Source organism: Salvelinus namaycush, chromosome 34, assembly GCF_016432855.1.
Source record: "Salvelinus namaycush isolate Seneca chromosome 34, SaNama_1.0, whole genome shotgun sequence".
Taxonomy (NCBI): domain Eukaryota; kingdom Metazoa; phylum Chordata; class Actinopteri; order Salmoniformes; family Salmonidae; genus Salvelinus; species Salvelinus namaycush.
The window spans coordinates 16,689,311-16,706,650 of record NC_052340.1 but is presented as its reverse complement, the minus strand read 5'-3'; the positions used below and the strand labels follow the sequence as shown (position 1 = coordinate 16,706,650).

The window sequence follows — 17,340 nt, the reverse complement described above, 5'->3', positions numbered from 1 at the left end:
AGGGCAGTAGAGAGGGGATGGGGTTGGGTAGAGGGCAGTAGAGAGTGGATGGGGGTTGGGTAGAGGGCAGCAGAGAGTGATTGGGGTTGGGTAGAGGGCAGCAGAGAATGATGGGGGTTGGGTAGAGAGCAGTAGAGAGTGGATGGGGGTGGGTGGAGGGCAGCAGAGAGTAGGTGGGGGTTGGGTAGAGGGCAGCAGAGAGTGGATGGGGTTGGGTGGAGGGCAGCAGAGAGTAGATGGGGGTTGGGTAGAGGGCAGCAGAGAGTGGATGGGGTTGGGTGGAGGGCAGCAGAGAGTAGATGGGGGTTGGGTAGAGGACAGCAGAGAGTGGATGGGGGTTGGGTGGAGGGCAGCAGAGAGTAGATGGGGGTTGGGTAGAGGGCAGTAGAGAGTGGATGGGGGTTGGGTAGAGGGCAGCAGAGAGTGATGGGGGTTGGGTAGAGGGCAGCAGAGAATGATGGGGGTTGGGTAGAGAGCAGTAGAGAGTGGATGGGGGTGGGTGGAGGGCAGCAGAGAGTAGGTGGGGGTTGGGTAGAGGGCAGCAGAGAGTGGATGGGGTTGGGTAGAGGGCAGCAGAGAGTGGATGGGGTTAGGTAGAGGGCAGTAGAGAGTGGATGGGGTTGGGTAGAGGGCAGCAGAGAGTGGATGGGGGTTGGGTGGAGGGCAGCAGAGAGTAGGTGGGGGTTGGGTAGAGGGCAGCAGAGAGTGGGTGGGGGTTGGGTGGAGGGCAGCAGAGAATGATGGGGGTTGGGTAGAGAGCAGTAGAGAGTGGATGGGGGTTGGGTGGAGGGCAGCAGAGAGTAGGTGGGGGTTGGATAGAGGACAGCAGAGAGTGGATGGGGTTGGGTGGAGGGCAGCAGAGAGTAGATGGGGGTTGGGTAGAAGGCAGCAGAGAGTAGATGGGGTTGGGTAGAGGGCAGCAGAGAGTAGATGGGGGTTGGGTAGAGGACAGCAGAGAGTGGATGGGGGTTGGGTGGAGGGCAGCAGAGAGTAGATGGGGGTTGGGTAGAGGGCAGCAGAGAGTGGATGGGGTTGGGTAGAGGGCAGCAGAGAGTGTATGGGGTTGGGTAGAGGGCAGTAGATACTGGACGGGGTTGGGTAGAGGGCAGTAGATAGTGGATGGGGTTGGGTAGAGGGCAGTAGAAAGTAGATGGGGGTTGGGTTGAGGGCAGCAGAGAGTGGGTGGGGGTTGGGTGGAGGGCAGCAGAGAGTGGATGGGGGTTGGGTAGAGGGCAGCAGAGAGTTGATGGGGGTTGGATAGAGGACAGCAGAAAGTGGGTGGGGGTTGGGTAGAGGGCAGCAGAGAGTGGATGGGGGTTGGATAGAGGGCAGCAGAGAGTGGATGGGGTTGGGTAGAGGGCAGCAGAGAGTAGATGGGGGTTGGGTAGAGGGCAGCAGAGAGTGGATAAGGGTTGCGTAGAGGGCAGCAGAGAGTGGATAGGGGTTGGGTGGAGGGCAGCAGAGAGTAGAGGGGGTTGGGTAGAGGCTAGCAGAGAATAGAGGGGGTGGGTAGAGGGCAGGAGAGAGTGGTTGGGAATTGGATAGAGGGCAGCAGAGAGTAGATGGGGGTTGGGTAGAGGGCAGTAGTGAGTGATGGGGTTCGGGTAGAGGGCAGCAGAGAGTGGATGGGGATTGGATAGAGGGCAGCAGAGAGTTAATGGTGTTGGGTAGAGGGCAGCAGAGAGTGGATGGGCGTTGGGTGGAGGGCAGGAGAGAGTAGATGGGGGTTGGGTAGAGGGCAGCAGAGAGTGGGTAAGGGTTGCGTATAGGGCATCAGAGAGTGGATAGGGGTTGGGTGGAGGGCAGCAGAGAGTAGAGGGGGTTGGGTAGAGGCTAGCAGAGAATAGAGGGGTGGGTAGAGGGCAGGAGAGAGTGGATGGGGGTTGGGTAGAGTGCAGCAGAGAGAGGTGTGGGTTGGGTGGAGGGCAGCAGAGAGTAAATAGGGGTTGGGTAGAGGGCAGGAGAGAGTGGATGGGGTTTGGGTAGAGTGCAGCAGAGAGTGAATGGGGGTTGGGTGGAGGGCAGCAGAGAGTAGATGGGGGTTGGATGGAGGGCAGCAGAGAGTAGAGGGGGTTTGGTAGAGGCTAGCAGAGAGTAGAGGGGGTTGGGTAGAGGGCAGGAGAGAGTGGATGGGGGTTGGGTAGAGTGCAGCAGAGAGAGGTGGGGGTTGGGTGGAGGGCAGCAGAGAGTAAATGGGGGTTGGGTAGAGGGCAGGAGAGAGTGGATGGGGTTTGGGTAGAGTGCAGCAGAGAGTGGATGGGGGTTGGGTGGAGGGCAGCAGAGAGTAGATGGGGGTTAGGTGAAGGGCAGCAGAGAGTAAATGGGGGTTGGGTAGAGGGCAGCAGAGAGTTGATGGGGGTTGGATAGAGGGCAGCAGAGAGTATGTGGGTTGGGTAGAGGGCAGCAGAGAGTGGTTGGGGGTTGGGTAGAGGGCAGCAGAGAGTGATGGGGGTTGGGTAGAGGGCAGCAGAGAGTATGTGGGTTGGGTAGAGGGCAGCAGAGAGTGGCTGGGGGTTGGGTGGAGGGCAGCAGAGAGTTGATGGGGGTTGGATAGAGGACAGCAGAGAGTATATGGGGGTTGGGTGGAGGGCAGCAGAGAGTAGATGGGGTTTGGTAGAGGGCAGCAGAGAGTGGATGGGGGTTGGATAGAGGGCAGCAGAGAGTGGTTGGGGGTTGGGTAGAGGGCAGTAGCGAGTGATGGGGGTTGGGTAGAGGGCAGTAGAGAGTGGATGGGGTTGGGTAGAGGGCAGCAGAGAGTGGATGGGGGTTGGGTGGAGGGCAGCAGAGTGTAGGTGGGGGTTGGGTAGAGGGCAGCAGAGAGTGGGTGGGGGTTGGGTGGAGGGCAGCAGAGAGTGGCTGGGGGTTGGATAGAGGACAGCAGAGAGTGGATGGGGTTGGGTGGAGGGCAGCAGAGAGTAGATGGGGGTTGGGTAGAAGGCAGCAGAGAGTAGATGGGGTTGGGTGGAGGGCAGCAGAGAGTAGATGGGGGTTGGGTAGAGGACAGCAGAGAGTGGATGGGGGTTGGGTGGAGGGCAGCAGAGAGTAGATGGGGGTTGGGTAGAGGGCGGCAGAGAGTGGATGGGGTTGGGTAGAGGGCAGCAGAGAGTGGATGGGGTTGGGTAGAGGGCAGTAGATACTGGACGAGGTTGGGTAGAGGGCAGTAGATAGTGGATGGGGTTGGGTAGAGGGCAGTAGAGAGTAGGTGGATGTTGGGTGGAGGGCAGCAGAGAGTGGCTAGGGGTTGGGTGGAGGGCAGCAGAGAGTTGATGGGGGTTGGATAGAGGACAGCAGAAAGTGGGTGGGGGTTGGGTAGAGGGCAGCAGAGAGTGGATGGGGGTTGGATAGAGGGCAGCAGAGAGTGGATGGGGTTGGGTAGAGGGCAGCAGAGAGTGGATAAGGGTTGCGTTGAGGGCAGCAGAGAGTGGATAGGGGTTGGGTGGAGGGCAGCAGAGAGTAGAGGGGGTTGGGTAGAGGCTAGCAGAGAATAGAGGGGGTGGGTAGAGGGCAGGAGAGAGTGGTTGGGGATTGGATAGAGGGCAGCAGAGAGTAGATGGGGGTTGGGTAGAGGGCAGTAGTGAGTGATGGGGTTCGGGTAGAGGGCAGGAGAGAGTGGATGGGGATTGGATAGAGGGCAGCAGAGAGTAAATGGTGTTGGGTAGAGGGCAGCAGAGAGTGGATGGGGGTTGGGTGGAGGGCAGCAGAGAATAGATGGGGGTTGGGTAGAGGGCAGCAGAGAGTGGATAAGGGTTGAGTATAGGGCATCAGAGAGTGGATAGGGGTTGGGTGGAGGGCAGCAGAGAGTAGAGGGGGTTGGGTAGAGGCTAGCAGAGAATAGAGGGGGTGGGTAGAGGGCAGGAGAGAGTGGATGGGGGTTGGGTAGAGTGCAGCAGAGAGTGGATGGGGGATTTGGTGGAGGGCAGCAGAGAGTAGAGGGGGTTTGGTAGAGGCTAGCAGAGAGTAGAGGGGGTTGGGTAGAGGGCAGGAGAGCGTGGATGGGGGTTGGGTAGAGTGCAGCAGAGAGAGGTGGGGGTTGGGTGGAGGGCAGCAGAGAGTAAATGGGGGTTGGGTAGAGGGCAGGAGAGAGTGGATGGGGTTTGGGTAGAGTGCAGCAGAGAGTTGATGGGGGTTGGGTGGAGGGCAGCAGAGAGTAGATGGGGGTTGGGTGGAGGGCAGCAGAGAGTAAATGGGGGTTGGGTAGAGGGCAGCAGAGTTGATGGGGGTTGGATAGAGGGCAGCAGAGAGTATGTGGGTTGGGTAGAGGGCAGCAGAGAGTGGATGGGGGTTGGGTAGAGGGCAGCAGAGAGTGATGGGGGTTGGGTAGAGGGCAGCAGAGAGTATGTGGGTTGGGTAGAGGGCAGCAGAGAGTGGCTGGGGGTTGGGTGGAGGGCAGCAGAGAGTTGATGGGGGTTGGATAGAGGACAGCAGAGAGTATATGGGGGTTGGGTGGAGGGCAGCAGAGAGTAGATGGGGTTGGGTAGAGGGCAGCAGAGAGTGGATGGGGGTTGGATAGAGGGCAGCAGAGAGTGGTTGGGGGTTGGGTAGAGGGCAGTAGCGAGTGATGGGGTTTGGGTAGAGGGCAGCAGAGAGTGGATGGGGATTGGGTAGAGGGCAGCAGAGAGTAGATGGGGGTTGGGTAGAGGGCAGCAGAGAGTGGATGGGGTTGGGTAGAGGGCAGCAGAGAGTGATGGGGGTTGGGTAGAGGGCAGCAGAGAGTGAATGGGGGTTGTGTGGAGGGCAGCAGAGAGTGGATGGGGGTTGGGTAGAGGGCAGCAGGCAGTTGATGGGGGTTGGGTAAAGGGCAGGAGAGAGTGGATGGGGGTTGGGTAGAGGGCAGCAGAGAGTATATGGGGGTTGGGTAGAGGGCAGCAGAGAGTGATTGGGGGTTGGGTAAAGGGCAGCAGAGAGTTGATGGGGGTTGGGTGGAGGGCAGGAGAGAGTGGATGGGTTTGGGTAGAGGGCAGCAGAGAGTTGATGGGGGTTGGATAGAGGGCAGCAGAGAGTGGATGTAGGTTGGGTGGAGGTGTTTGGTGACAGGGTTAAGAGGTGGGAGTGGATAGGCTAGGATCAGGTGGAGGGTGGGTGGGAGGGAAAGGTCCAGACCAGGGGAGGGAAAGGGGGGTTAGAGGTGGGCAGGGCCATGGCCAGGTGCTGGGGCTCCGGTGTCTGGTTCAGCCCCCAAGCGTCTGGGACTCTCCCTAACCCGCCTGTGTGTGTCAGTACCCGCTCCAGCACGCCCGGCCTCCTACACACTCCTCACACACTCGCGCTGTGGGCAGACCGTGCTGTCCAGGCTTCAAAGTCGGACTGTTTTCTCTCTCTCCTGCTGGTGCTCTACACACGTTTCTGTTACTGCTTCAAGGTTCTGGCTTTTCTCTAATTTTCCTGTGAGCGATCGCCAGCGGCTGGGAAGATCGTTTTTTTAGTGGAAGAGTTTGCAGCTTAACCTTGGATTCCACACAGCAAGTTGGGCAGTACACCCAGGTAAAAGTCCACTCCTCTCATGTCAGGGGTGGTCACCTTAGTATAAACATTGTACTTTGGATTATAACTTGTTCTTTAGATCGTTTTGCACACTTTATGATTGTGCTTATCCTTTTTGACGAATGATATTGTCAGTTACTTCAATGTGTTATTGTACATAGAACATGTATTTTTTCATACGGTTTCTTTGTAGAGGACTGTAGATTTTACTCTTTCATAGACCCAGCGTTCCACAGTACATACACAGAGAGAACGAAGAGCCTGTGTGTTTCACCATAGACCCAGGACAGAGAAAGACCACGTGTCTTTCAGTAGTCGGAGGGGTGTTTAATATTCTCCACCACTGTCTGCTATGTGGCGTCTAACAAAGAGCAGGTGTGTCTTGGAGGAGGAGAGAAGAGGGGGATGATCCCAGCCACGATGCTTTATTACTACCTGGGACTCACTGGTCAGGCTGTTCTCTCTGTCTCTCTGTCTTACTCAAAAACCACCCCTGTCATCATACTTAGTTTCCTGTGCTAATGACTACATTACTACCATACCCTCTTGCATGCCATGTTTCCACCTGAGAGAGTTTGACCTGACTAAGATCCAGTTTGAACCAATACATTGTGACAATCCGGCAACATTGTAACTCTGTGGTAATATAGTCAGTCAGGCTCTGTCCTCTCTGCTCTGTTGTCTCTGTCTGGCGGTCGTGACTTTGCAGTGGACATAATCAGAGGTTTGTTCTGTTCAGCGAGGGGTCTGATTTAGCTGTTGGCCTGGAGCAGTGTTGTGTTGTGGTGGAGGAGATGTGCTTGAGGACTAAACCACCTGGCAGCTACAACACAGACTTAGACTGCGTCCCAGTGACTTGTCTGGTGCTAATGCCGTTGGCTCTGTAACCGTGTGTGGTCAGCCCTGTATAAGTTCAGCTCGTGTGGTTTGGTCAGGACCCTGTACGGTCATTGATGTTGTGTGGACATGTTTTAGGCACCTTGAGAGTTTGTGGTCAAAGAGTGTTGGAGTCAGTGGGTGGGGAACTGTGCTGTGGTCTAGCTGTTCTAACATGACCATGTGTCTGATCACAACCACCATCTCTGCGTCACACACACACCTGGCCCTGACATTTACAAACTTTCACTGATACAATATATAGAGAGGGAGCAGAATACTGATCGCACGTACTGTACAACACATGGAAACAAATACGTTGCAGGGTCATCAGGTTTGGCTCTGGTGTTAGGAGCTACACAGGACTGGCACAGGAAACACACACAATCACATCCGCTCTCAATAGATGTCAACGTGCAGTTCTATCAGTGACGGTCTCGATGACCCCGCCTAGTAATGACATGCTAACACACACACACACTCACAGCTTGACTGCTCTTCCCTCCCTTCTACATTCAATCTATCTCCCTGGGTATCAGTTCAGTGTACGCCACATAGCCTAGATAGCCTGGGATAAGCAGTTAGGTGTGATGTCATCAAGGCGAGCCAGCTGCAGTGCGGGGTCCCGGTCGGTGTGGAGGGAGACCAGAGCATTCCATCAGCGTCTCTCATATACACACACACACACACACACACCCTTCCTTTGATTTAGTCACGGTGAGTCACTGAGCTCCTAGAGAGAGCAGAGAGTTGTGGAGCTGTTCACTTAAAAGGCTAAATGTAAATGTACAGTACAAACTACCGTCATCAGAGAAATGCCTACCTTTTTGCTAACCTCACACCTACCCTTGACCCAATGTATTGTAACTAGATCATCCACCCTGCTGTATACTCGCCCTCTGGCCAAATACCCTTTCCCCCGACTCCCACTTCTCCTCCAGTTCCATACTGTTTTCCACCTGGTTCTCTCCCCCTCCCTCCTCCCTGTCTCCCCCTTTCTCCCAGTCCTGTTCCCGGCTAATTGTCTTTTTCCTCAAGCTGTCAGAGTACATTACGGCCCCCTCTCAGAACAAGCAGAATACAGCAGGAGACCATTTTCTCTGCCTCCCTTGCCTTCCCCTCTCCCCCCTAAGAAAACGTGGGCTGGTGTGATGAAAGGGCGGAGGGGCTGAGAGTGGCAGAGCATGGTGCAGAGGAAATGGGGATTTATGTTGCCGTTAAGAGCTGGGTTATAGCTCTGTGTCTGTCACTCAACGTTCTGCACAGTCACTGCAGAACAGAGAGAGGGAGAGAGAGAAACAGAGAGAGTGAGAGAGAGTACTGTTTTATAGCTTGAACAAGAGAGGGAGGGACCATAGATTAACATCACAAAATATAAGAGGAAAAGAGCAAGGCCCTATATCTTTATAGCATGGGAAAAGACAGAGCAAAGCCCTATATCTTTATAGCATGGGAAAAGACAGAGCAAAGCCCTATATCTTTATAGCATGGGAGAAGAAAGAGCAAAGCCCTATATCTTTATAGCATGGGAGAAGAAACAGCAAAGCCCTATAGCTTTATAGCATGGGAAAAGAAAGAGCAAAGCCCTATAGCTTTATAGCATGGGAAAAGAAAGAGCAAAGCCCTATATCTTTATAGCATGGGAAAAGAAAGAGCAAAGGCCTATATCTTTATAGCATGGGAAAAGAAAGAGCAAATCCCTATATCTTTATAGCATGGGAAAAGAAAGAGCAAATCCCTATATCTTTATAGCATGGGAAAAGAAAGAGCAAAGCCCTATAGCTTTATAGCATGGGAGAAGAAAGAGCAAAGCCCTATAGCTTTATAGCATGGGAGAAGAAAGAGCAAAGCCCTATATCTTTATAGCATGGGAAAAGAAAGAGCAAAGCCCTATATCTTTATAGCATGGGAAAAGAAAGAGCAAATCCCTATATCTTTATAGCATGGGAAAAGAAAGAGCAAAGCCCTATAGCTTTATAGCATGGGAGAAGAAAGAGCAAAGCCCTATAGCTTTATAGCATGGGAAAAGACAGAGCAAAGCTCTATATCTTTATAGCATGGGAAAAGAAAGAGCAAAGCCCTATAGCTTTATAGCATGGGAGAGGAAAGAGCAAAGCAGAGGGAGAGAATGGCAGCATGGTTTTAGCTCAAAGACAGAGTTGAAACAGCCATCCATCACCTGTCAGTGGGTATACCGCTAGAATAAAGGGCAGAGTCAGGCACAGTGGTTTGTGTGTGTTTGTTCTCTCTCTCTCCACTCTCACCCCCCTCCCTCTCTCTTTTTTTTCTCTCTCTTTCCATTCTTCCCTCCACCATGGGCGGGGCGCGGCAGCGCTGGTGAATTGGTGTGGTTGTGTATGTGTGTGTGTTTGAGCTGAGGTGGGCTGAGGACCGGGCACTAGACAGGGCCTCCCAACAGGGTCTGTTTATACCAGGCTAAAAATAAAAGTCCTGTTCAGAGCAGACACACACACACAGACTCTATCCCTGCCAGAATGCATTGCTAACGCAGGGCAACTCTTTAAAGAGAGAGTGTCCTTTTCTTATGCACAAACTCATGAGATGTTTTCTGTTTTCTTGGTATTACATGCCAAAAATTGAGCTCTCTCTCTCTCTCTCTCTCTCTCTCTCTCTCTCTCTCTCTCTCTCTCTCTCTCTCTCTCTCTCTCTCTCTCTCTCTGTCTGTCTGTCTGTCTGTCTGTCTGTCTGTCTGTCTGTCTGTCTGTCTGTCTGTCTGTCTGTCTGTCTGTCTGTCTGTCTGTCTGTCTGTCTGTCTGTCTGTCTGTCTGTCTGTCTGTCTGTCTGTCTGTCTGTCTGTGTGACTGTGTCTGTTCTTTCGTCCTCTCCCTCCCTGTGTGTGACAGCATGTGAATGAGGCTGGTAGCCAGGTCATGTGGAGAGCATCATCTGTCACTGCCACACTGAACACACAGAGCTGTAGCCCTGACACATCCTCAGCATGACTATACAGCCTGTTGACCAGAAAGAGACATTCTGACAGACTGGCACCCAGAAAATACAGACTGACTATACACCAAGGTTATACAGATTGAATATATACCCAGGCTATACAGACTGACTATACACCCAGTGTCACGCCCTGACCGTAGATTGCTTTGTATGTTTCTATTTTTAGTTTGGTCAGGGTGTGATGTGGGTGGGTATTCTATGTTTTAGGTCTAGGTTTTCTATTTCTATGTGTTTGGCCTGGTATGGTTCTCAATCAGAGGCAGCTGTCTATCGTTGTCTCTGATTGAGAGCCATACTTAGGTACCCTGTTTTCCCACTTGTGTTGGTGGGTGATTATTTTCTGGTTAGTGTTTGTTGCACCTGTCAGAACTGTTCGTTGGTCGTTCTGTTGTTTTTGTTCGTGTATTCATCTTGATTAAAAGTATTATGGATACATACCACGCTGCACTTTGGTCCTCCTCTCCTTCTCCCGACGACTTTCGTTACACCCAGACTATACAGACTGACTATACACCAAGGTTATACAGATTGAATATATACCCAGGCTATACAGACTGACCATACACCCAGGCTATACAGACTGACTATACACCCAGGCTATACAGACTGACTATACACCTAGGCTATACAGATTGACTCTATACCCAGGCTATACAGACTGACTATACACCTAGGCTATACAGATTGACTATATTGTCAGGCTATACAGACTGACTATACACCCAGGCTATACAGATTGACTATATACCCAGGCTATACAGACTGACTATACACCTAGGCTATACAGATTGACTATATTGTCAGGCTATACAGACTAACTATACACCCAGGCTATACAGATTGACTATATACCCAGGCTATACAGACTGACTATACACCTAGGCTATACAGATTGACTATATACCCAGGCTATACAGACTGACTATACACCTAGGCTATACAGATTGACTATATTGTCAGGCTATACAGACTAACTAAACACCCAGGCTATACAGATTGACTATACACCCAGGCTATACAGATTGACTATACACCCAGGCTATACAGATTGACTATATACCCAGGCTATACAGACTGACTATACACCTAGGCTATACAGATTGACTATATTGTCAGGCTATACAGACTAACTAAACACCCAGGCTATACAGATTGACTATACACCCAGGCTATACAGACTGACTATACACCCAGGCTATACAGATTGACTATACACCCAGGCTATACAGACTGACTATACACCCAGGCTATACAGATTGACTATACACCCAGGCTATACAGACTGACTATACACCCAGGCTATACAGACTGACTATACACCCAGGCTATACAGACTAACTAAATACCCAGGCTATACAGATTGACTATACACCCAGGCTATACAGACTGACTATACACCCAGACTATACAGATTGACTATACACCCAGGCTATACAGACTGACTATACACCCAGGCTATACAGATTGACTATACACCCAGGCTATACAGACTGACTATACACCCAGGCTATACAGATTGACTATACACCCAGGCTATACAGATTGACTATACACCCAGGCTATACAGACTGACTATACACCCAGGCTATACAGACTGACTATACACCCAGGCTATACAGACTGACTGTACACCCAGACTATACAGACTAACTATACACCCAGACTATACAGACTAACTATACACCCAGGCTATACAGATTGACTATACACCCAGGCTATACAGACTGACTATACACCCAGGCTATACAGACTGACTATACACCCAGACTATACAGACTGACTATACACCCAGGCTATACAGACTGACTATACACCCAGGCTATACAGACTAACTAAACACCCAGGCTATACAGACTGACTATACACCCAGGCTATACAGACTGACTAAACACCCAGGCTATACAGACTGACTATACACCTAGGCTATACAGACTAACTAAACACCCAGGCTATACAGACTGACTATACACCCAGGCTATACAGACTGACTATACACCTAGGCTATACAGACTGACTATACACCCAGGCTATACAGACTGACTATACACCTAGGCTATACAGATTGACTATATTGTCAGGCTATACAGACTAACTAAACACCCAGGCTATACAGACTAACTATACACCTAGGCTATACAGACTAACTAAACACCCAGGCTATACAGACTGACTATACACCCAGGCTATACAGACTGACTATACACCCAGACTATACAGACTGACTATACACCCAGGCTATACAGACTGACCCCTCTGACTCTTATTCCCCATAACATAACTTAACAGGGAGTTTACAGGGACACTGGGAGTTTCTCAATTGGTTTTGCTATCTCCTCCATCCTTTCCTTGCCTATTTTTGAAGGTCAAAGGTAGTCGAGTAAAGGAGGAGAGGAAACGTGGAAACAAATGCGCTTGTATGAAAAGAGATTCCCTCTCCATTCGCGTCATCAGGCAAATGACATTTACAGGAGTGGAATCCCAAAATAAATGTCTAAAGTGATAAAACAAATGTTGCTAGTTGTGGCAGACATTTTACAGATAAAACACTCACCAGTTTCTGGTTTTTAAATGTGTGCATCCTTTTGTCCTTCGAGAAAACAACAGCTGATTGAAAGGGGGTGTGGCGGATTCTAAAACACTTTTGCGCTACCTGCTGCGAGAGGCATCCTCTGTACAAGTAAGTAACTCTCCTCGACCACTCGACCACTTATCGGTTTTCAGGTCACGGAGGAGAAAGAACAAAGGAGTTGAGGACAGTCTTTTGCCCAAATGAGAATCCCCCAAAGCAATCACTGTAGCCCACTTCCAACAACATAACGAACCCACAACTGCTAATGAGGGGGGGGAAATTATATTCTTTTGTCAGATGGAGAATCCTCTATTATATGTCCCATTGTGCCACCTTTATGTATAGAGGGTCTCTTCCAGAGACATACACATTGAGATCAATGATCTCTCCTCTGTAGTGCTAGCCAGGCTCTAACTGAAGCCACATGATCAGAGAGAGAGAGAGGGAGCGAGGGGGAGAGAGAGCTCATTACTGAGGGGGTCTCAGTCAGGCTCCTCTCCTCCTGCTGAGACCCACTGGTTAAATATTCAGTGTTTTTACACTGACAGAAAATGTCAGCTCTAAAAGCATCTGTGCTGTAGGGAGGGAGGGAGGGAGGGAGGGAGGGAGGGAGACTGGGTGGGCTGTAGGGAGGGAGGGAGGGAGGGAGGGAGGGAGGGAGGGAGACTGGGTGGGCTGTAGGGAGGGAGGGAGGGAGGGAGGGAGGGAGGGAGGGAGGGAGGGAGGGAGGGAGGGAGGGAGGGAGGGAGACTGGGTGGGGTGTAGGGAGGAAGGGTGGGTGGGTGGGTGGGAGGGTGGGGGAGGGAGAGGGAGGGAGGGAGAGCAAGAAGATGCAGAAGGAGATAAATAGAGAGAGAGAGAGGAAACTTTGTTCAATAAATGAATAAGATATGCCCTCCATTATGTTATTACCCTACTAAATCCAAAACCTAACTGGAACCATCAGGTTATATCTGACCTGGGATCAGCTAGAGCCAACTGTCTCTGTCCTCTCATCTGGTCTACAGTTTTATGTCATGGGGCCATCGATCAGGTCAGATCTGATTGTAGGTATTTCTTATTTCCGCTTGAATGCATGTATCTGTGACACACCCTCGGAAACAGGGACAGCAAACACACACACACACACACACACACACACACACACACACACACACACACACACACACACACACACACACACACACACATATGTACACACACTCTCAAAGAGATTAAAAGTCACTCTAACACACATACCTTACAGTGCACAGTATGATGATATTCACATATTCTAAATTACTTCTCTTGTGGCCAGGTCTGAAAAGCCCCATGGAAATTCTGTAGCAGTTAGAGTCAGAATCTACAGATTATAATCTCTAGATTATAACCTCTATCTAGGCTACTCCCTGTTGGTGTTGGATGGGTTGGGCCGTAATCTGCTGCCAATAGGTATAGTAGATAATCAGATCTTTGGATATTTGTCCTGTCTGTGTGTGTGAGTGTCTGTGTGTGTGTGTGTGTGTGTGTGTGTGTGTGTGTGCGTGCGTGCGTGTGCATGTGGTGTGTGTACGCGCGTGGGTGCGTATGTCCGTGTGTGTGTGTGCGCATGTGTGAGTTAACAGTCTCATATGCGCGTGGATGTGCTTTGTGTGTCCACCTTGCCCTTGATTCAGATTCACAAAACCTTGACAACCAACAGAAGGTCAGCAGGAAGTGTCTGCTACCATGGTGATGGAGGGGAGAGAGGTGGGGGCTGGATCCTCTCATGTCAAAACATAGCTCAGGGAGCATGTGTCTGTCCGTGCGCGCGTGTGTGTGCGCGTGTGTGCGTGTACGTGTGCGCGTGTGTGTGTGTGTTTGTTTAGGATTTATATTCCTACTGTGTTTTATTAGTGTGGTATTGCTATTCCAGAGAGGGAGCAGTGAGCCTTTTGAAGTAGTAAAAGACAGTGTGATGGTTAATACTACTGAAACACTGGATCCGTCCTAATACACCTGTAGTGTGTAGGGTTCCTCTCTACTCTGTCTTATTGGACTTTCTACCATAAGCCCAGAGGGCCACTGTTAACCCTGTTGACCCTTCCAGACCAGAGTCAACGATCCAGAGCCTGGCCACTCGGATCAGACCAGGAACGACATCGATCTACTTCCAGATCATTAAACCCTGGACTGGGCTTATCGATAAACGCCACCGTTGCACAACAGAGATCAATAACAGACAGAGAGAGCGATCTCTCAATCACATACACTGTTCCAGTGAGGACATACAGTGTGAGAGACATCTGTCTATCTCTGACCGGAGAGAGGAGGGAGGGAGAGAGGGAGGGAGACATCAGTGGGAGAGAGATATTGATGGATGGAGAGAGCGTTCTGTCCTTCTACACAGTAGCCAAGCTATTGTTTCATCATGGACAACCAATACAAAACAATATACTTTGATCTAGAATATTTGTGGAATACTCTGAAATCCCTGTGGCAAGGCAGGCATGCTTATTCAGTGAGAGTGTTGTCACATGCATGCCATTGACTTGTCAGGGACAGAGAGACGGAGAAACACAAAGAGATGGAGGGACAGAGGGGAAGGTAGAGCGAGAAGAGTTTATCCAGGGCAGGGTGGACTTCCCTGCTGGTGGATTATAGAGAGGCCATCTGTTCCAGACAGATTATAATCCTGTACCACAGGGGGACAGAGAAGAGGGAGGAGGACGGACAGAGACAGACGGACAGAGAGGAAAGGAGCTACGCACACACAGACACACACATTCTGTCATACTCATACACACCAACGCTGAGAAAATAGTCAACTATTCACAAGTTGTGAAAACCTATGAATATGAATATGTGCTTCTTGGCATTAGTCATACATTCAAACAGTTTTTAGTTTTTAAAGACGCCCTGCAGACTTTTTATACTCCCCAAATACTGTAATTAGGTCATAGATAAAAGTATAGTGAGTGGATTACTCAGCAGAGTATGGAAAATACCCCTGTAACTCACCAAAAGGACTGCTTATAGTTAAGATAGGTCTCTTCAAATTGTAACCATTAGGATACTGTCTCAGCACTTAGAGAAGATTTAGGGATTGAGATGAAAGGGTGTTTGGTGTGGGAGTCACTTCTCTTCCTCCCGTCTCTCATCCTTCCTCCTCCACCTTTCTCTCTCTCTCTCTCTCTCTCTCTCTCTCTCTCTCTCTCTCTCTCTCTCTCTCTCTCTCTCTCTCTCTCTCGCTCTCTCTCTCTCTCTCTCTCTGTGGGCCGTTTCCACCTCTGTGCTCTAGCTCTGTAGACCAGCAGAAGGTCACCTCCCCCTCTGATCCCTCACCCTGTCTCCCCCCACCCTGTTCTATCACCCCATTGGCTGACTGTGTCTGTGATGAGTCAGTCTGCCCCTTCCCCGTTCGTTCCGGCAGGGAGAGAAACGGCCACGGAATTCACTCTCCCTTTCTGTTTCTCCTCCTCTTTCTCACTCCCCTCCCTTTTTGAGTTCTCTCCCCCTCCCTCTCTTTTGGAAAATAAGTGATCAGACCCTACCCTTCTCTCAGACAGACAGAGCAACAGAGGGAAAAAGAAAGAGAGGACACTACAGAGGAGAGGAGCAGCCATATCAGTAGCAGCAGGATCAGTAGAGAGTGACACCAGAACGCAGACATACAGTCAGTCTCTCTCTCTCTCTGGTCTCTCTTTCCGGATTGGGGCTGGATCTCTTCCCCCTCTCCTCCCCCTGTGTCTCAGTCGGAAAACCGCAGCAGCTTTGGGAACCCACTCCCGTTGTCATTACCGAGGCGTAGCAAGCCTGCGCCTGTCTAGGATGCTGTGAAGGATGGTTCACCAGGAAAACTGTTCTCACCAGGTAAAACAGGACACTGACTGAAACTAGCTGGGACTAGTGCTGAGACTAGCTGGGATTAGTGCTGAGACTAGCTGGGACTAGTGCTGCGGCTAGCTGGGACTAGTGCTGAGGCTAGCTGGGACTAGTGCTGAGGCTAGCTGGGACTAGTGCTGAGACTAGCTGGGACTAGTGCTGAGGCTAGCTGGGACTAGTGCTGAGATTAGCTGGGACTAGTGCTGAGACTAGCTGGGACTAGTGCTGAGACTAGCTGGGACTAGTGCTGAGGCTAGCTGGGACTAGTGCTGAGGTTAGCTGGGACTAGTGCTGAGATTAGCTGGGACTAGTGCTGAGACTAGCTGGGACTAGTGCTGAGGCTAGCTGGGACTAGTGCTGAGGCTAGCTGGGACTAGTGCTGAGATTAGCTGGGACTAGTGCTGAGGCTAGCTGGGACTAGTGCTGAGGCTAGCTGGGACTAGTGCTGAGACTAGCTGGGACTAGTGCTGAGACTAGCTGGGACTAGTGCTGAGACTAGCTGGGACTAGTGCTGAGGCTAGCTGGGACTAGTGCTGAGGCTAGCTGGGACTAGTGCTGTGCTGAGGCTAGCTGGGACTAGTGCTGAGGCTAGCTGGGACTAGTGCTGAGACTAGCTGGGACTAGTGCTGAGACTAGCTGGGACTAGTGCTGAGACTCGCTGGGACTAGTGCTGAGGCTACCTGGGGCTAGTGCTGAGACTAGCTGGGACTAGTGCTGAGGCTAGCTGGGACTAGTGCTGAGGCTAGCTGGGGCTAGTGCTGAGGCTAGCTGGGACTAGTGCTGAGGCTAGCTGGGGCTAGTGCTGAGGCTACCTGGGGCTAGCGCTCTCAACTAGGGCTCCTAAAGCACTGCATTTCAGTGCTAGAGGCATCATTACAGACCCTGGTTCGATTCCAGGCTGTATCACAACCAGGCGCGCTCAGGAGTCCCATAGGGCAGCGCACAATTGACCCAGTGTTGTCCGGGTTTGGCCGGGGTAGGCCGTCTTTGTAAATAAGAATGAGTTTTTAAATGACTTGCCTAGTTAAATAAAGGTGAAATAACATGTGCTGAGGCTAGAAGACAGAGCTGTTAGTAGAGTAGAGGATGTGTTATGTTAGCTGTTGTGGAGCAACAGGGGTTGAGCTTGCCCCTCCAGGGGAGAAGATACTGCAGTAGGACTGGTATGCATGTGTGTATTCCCAAAGGTTTCCATCTTGTAATACTGACTGACTGTCATTAGTGGTTGTCGTATCTTGCAGGGGTTTGTGTGTCATGGCTGTCAGGCACATCCCAGTGGGTTTGGTGTTTGTATTATGGGATGGGTCTGGGAATCAGATGACTAGGGCGGTTGCTAAGCGCACATTTGACTTCAGGGAATAATGTCCCTCCTCCTCCCCTTTCCCCTGGGCTGAGCCTGATCAATAGATGTCTGGGAAGGGTGAGGTGTTTCTGTCTCTCTCTTTCTCTGTGTGTGTGTGTGTGTGTGTGTGTGTGTGTGTGTGTGTGTGTGTGTGTGTGTGTGTGTGTGTGTGTGTGTGTGTGTGTGTGTGTGTGTGTGTGTGTGTGTGTGTGTGTGTGCATAACATATTTAAGGGTTTATGTTTATTATCATGTGTTTT

General features: G+C 51.0%; 1 protein-coding gene across 3 annotated transcripts in view; it reads left to right on the top strand.

Moving 5' to 3' along the window:
• The window catches only part of LOC120029069 (schwannomin-interacting protein 1-like), a 55,061-nt gene that overhangs the window by 8,333 nt on the left and 29,388 nt on the right, over positions 1–17,340 (top strand). The window contains exon 1 of one of the 3 annotated variants that reach the window (XM_038974374.1): positions 15,444–15,727. The exons of the other annotated variants lie outside the window; for them this stretch is intronic. Within the exon in view, the coding sequence (XP_038830302.1) occupies positions 15,698–15,727 (30 nt within the window). The 5' untranslated portion in view covers positions 15,444–15,697. Of the gene's footprint in view, positions 1–15,443; positions 15,728–17,340 lie in introns of those variants that run through there. 3 annotated transcript variants of the gene reach the window in all.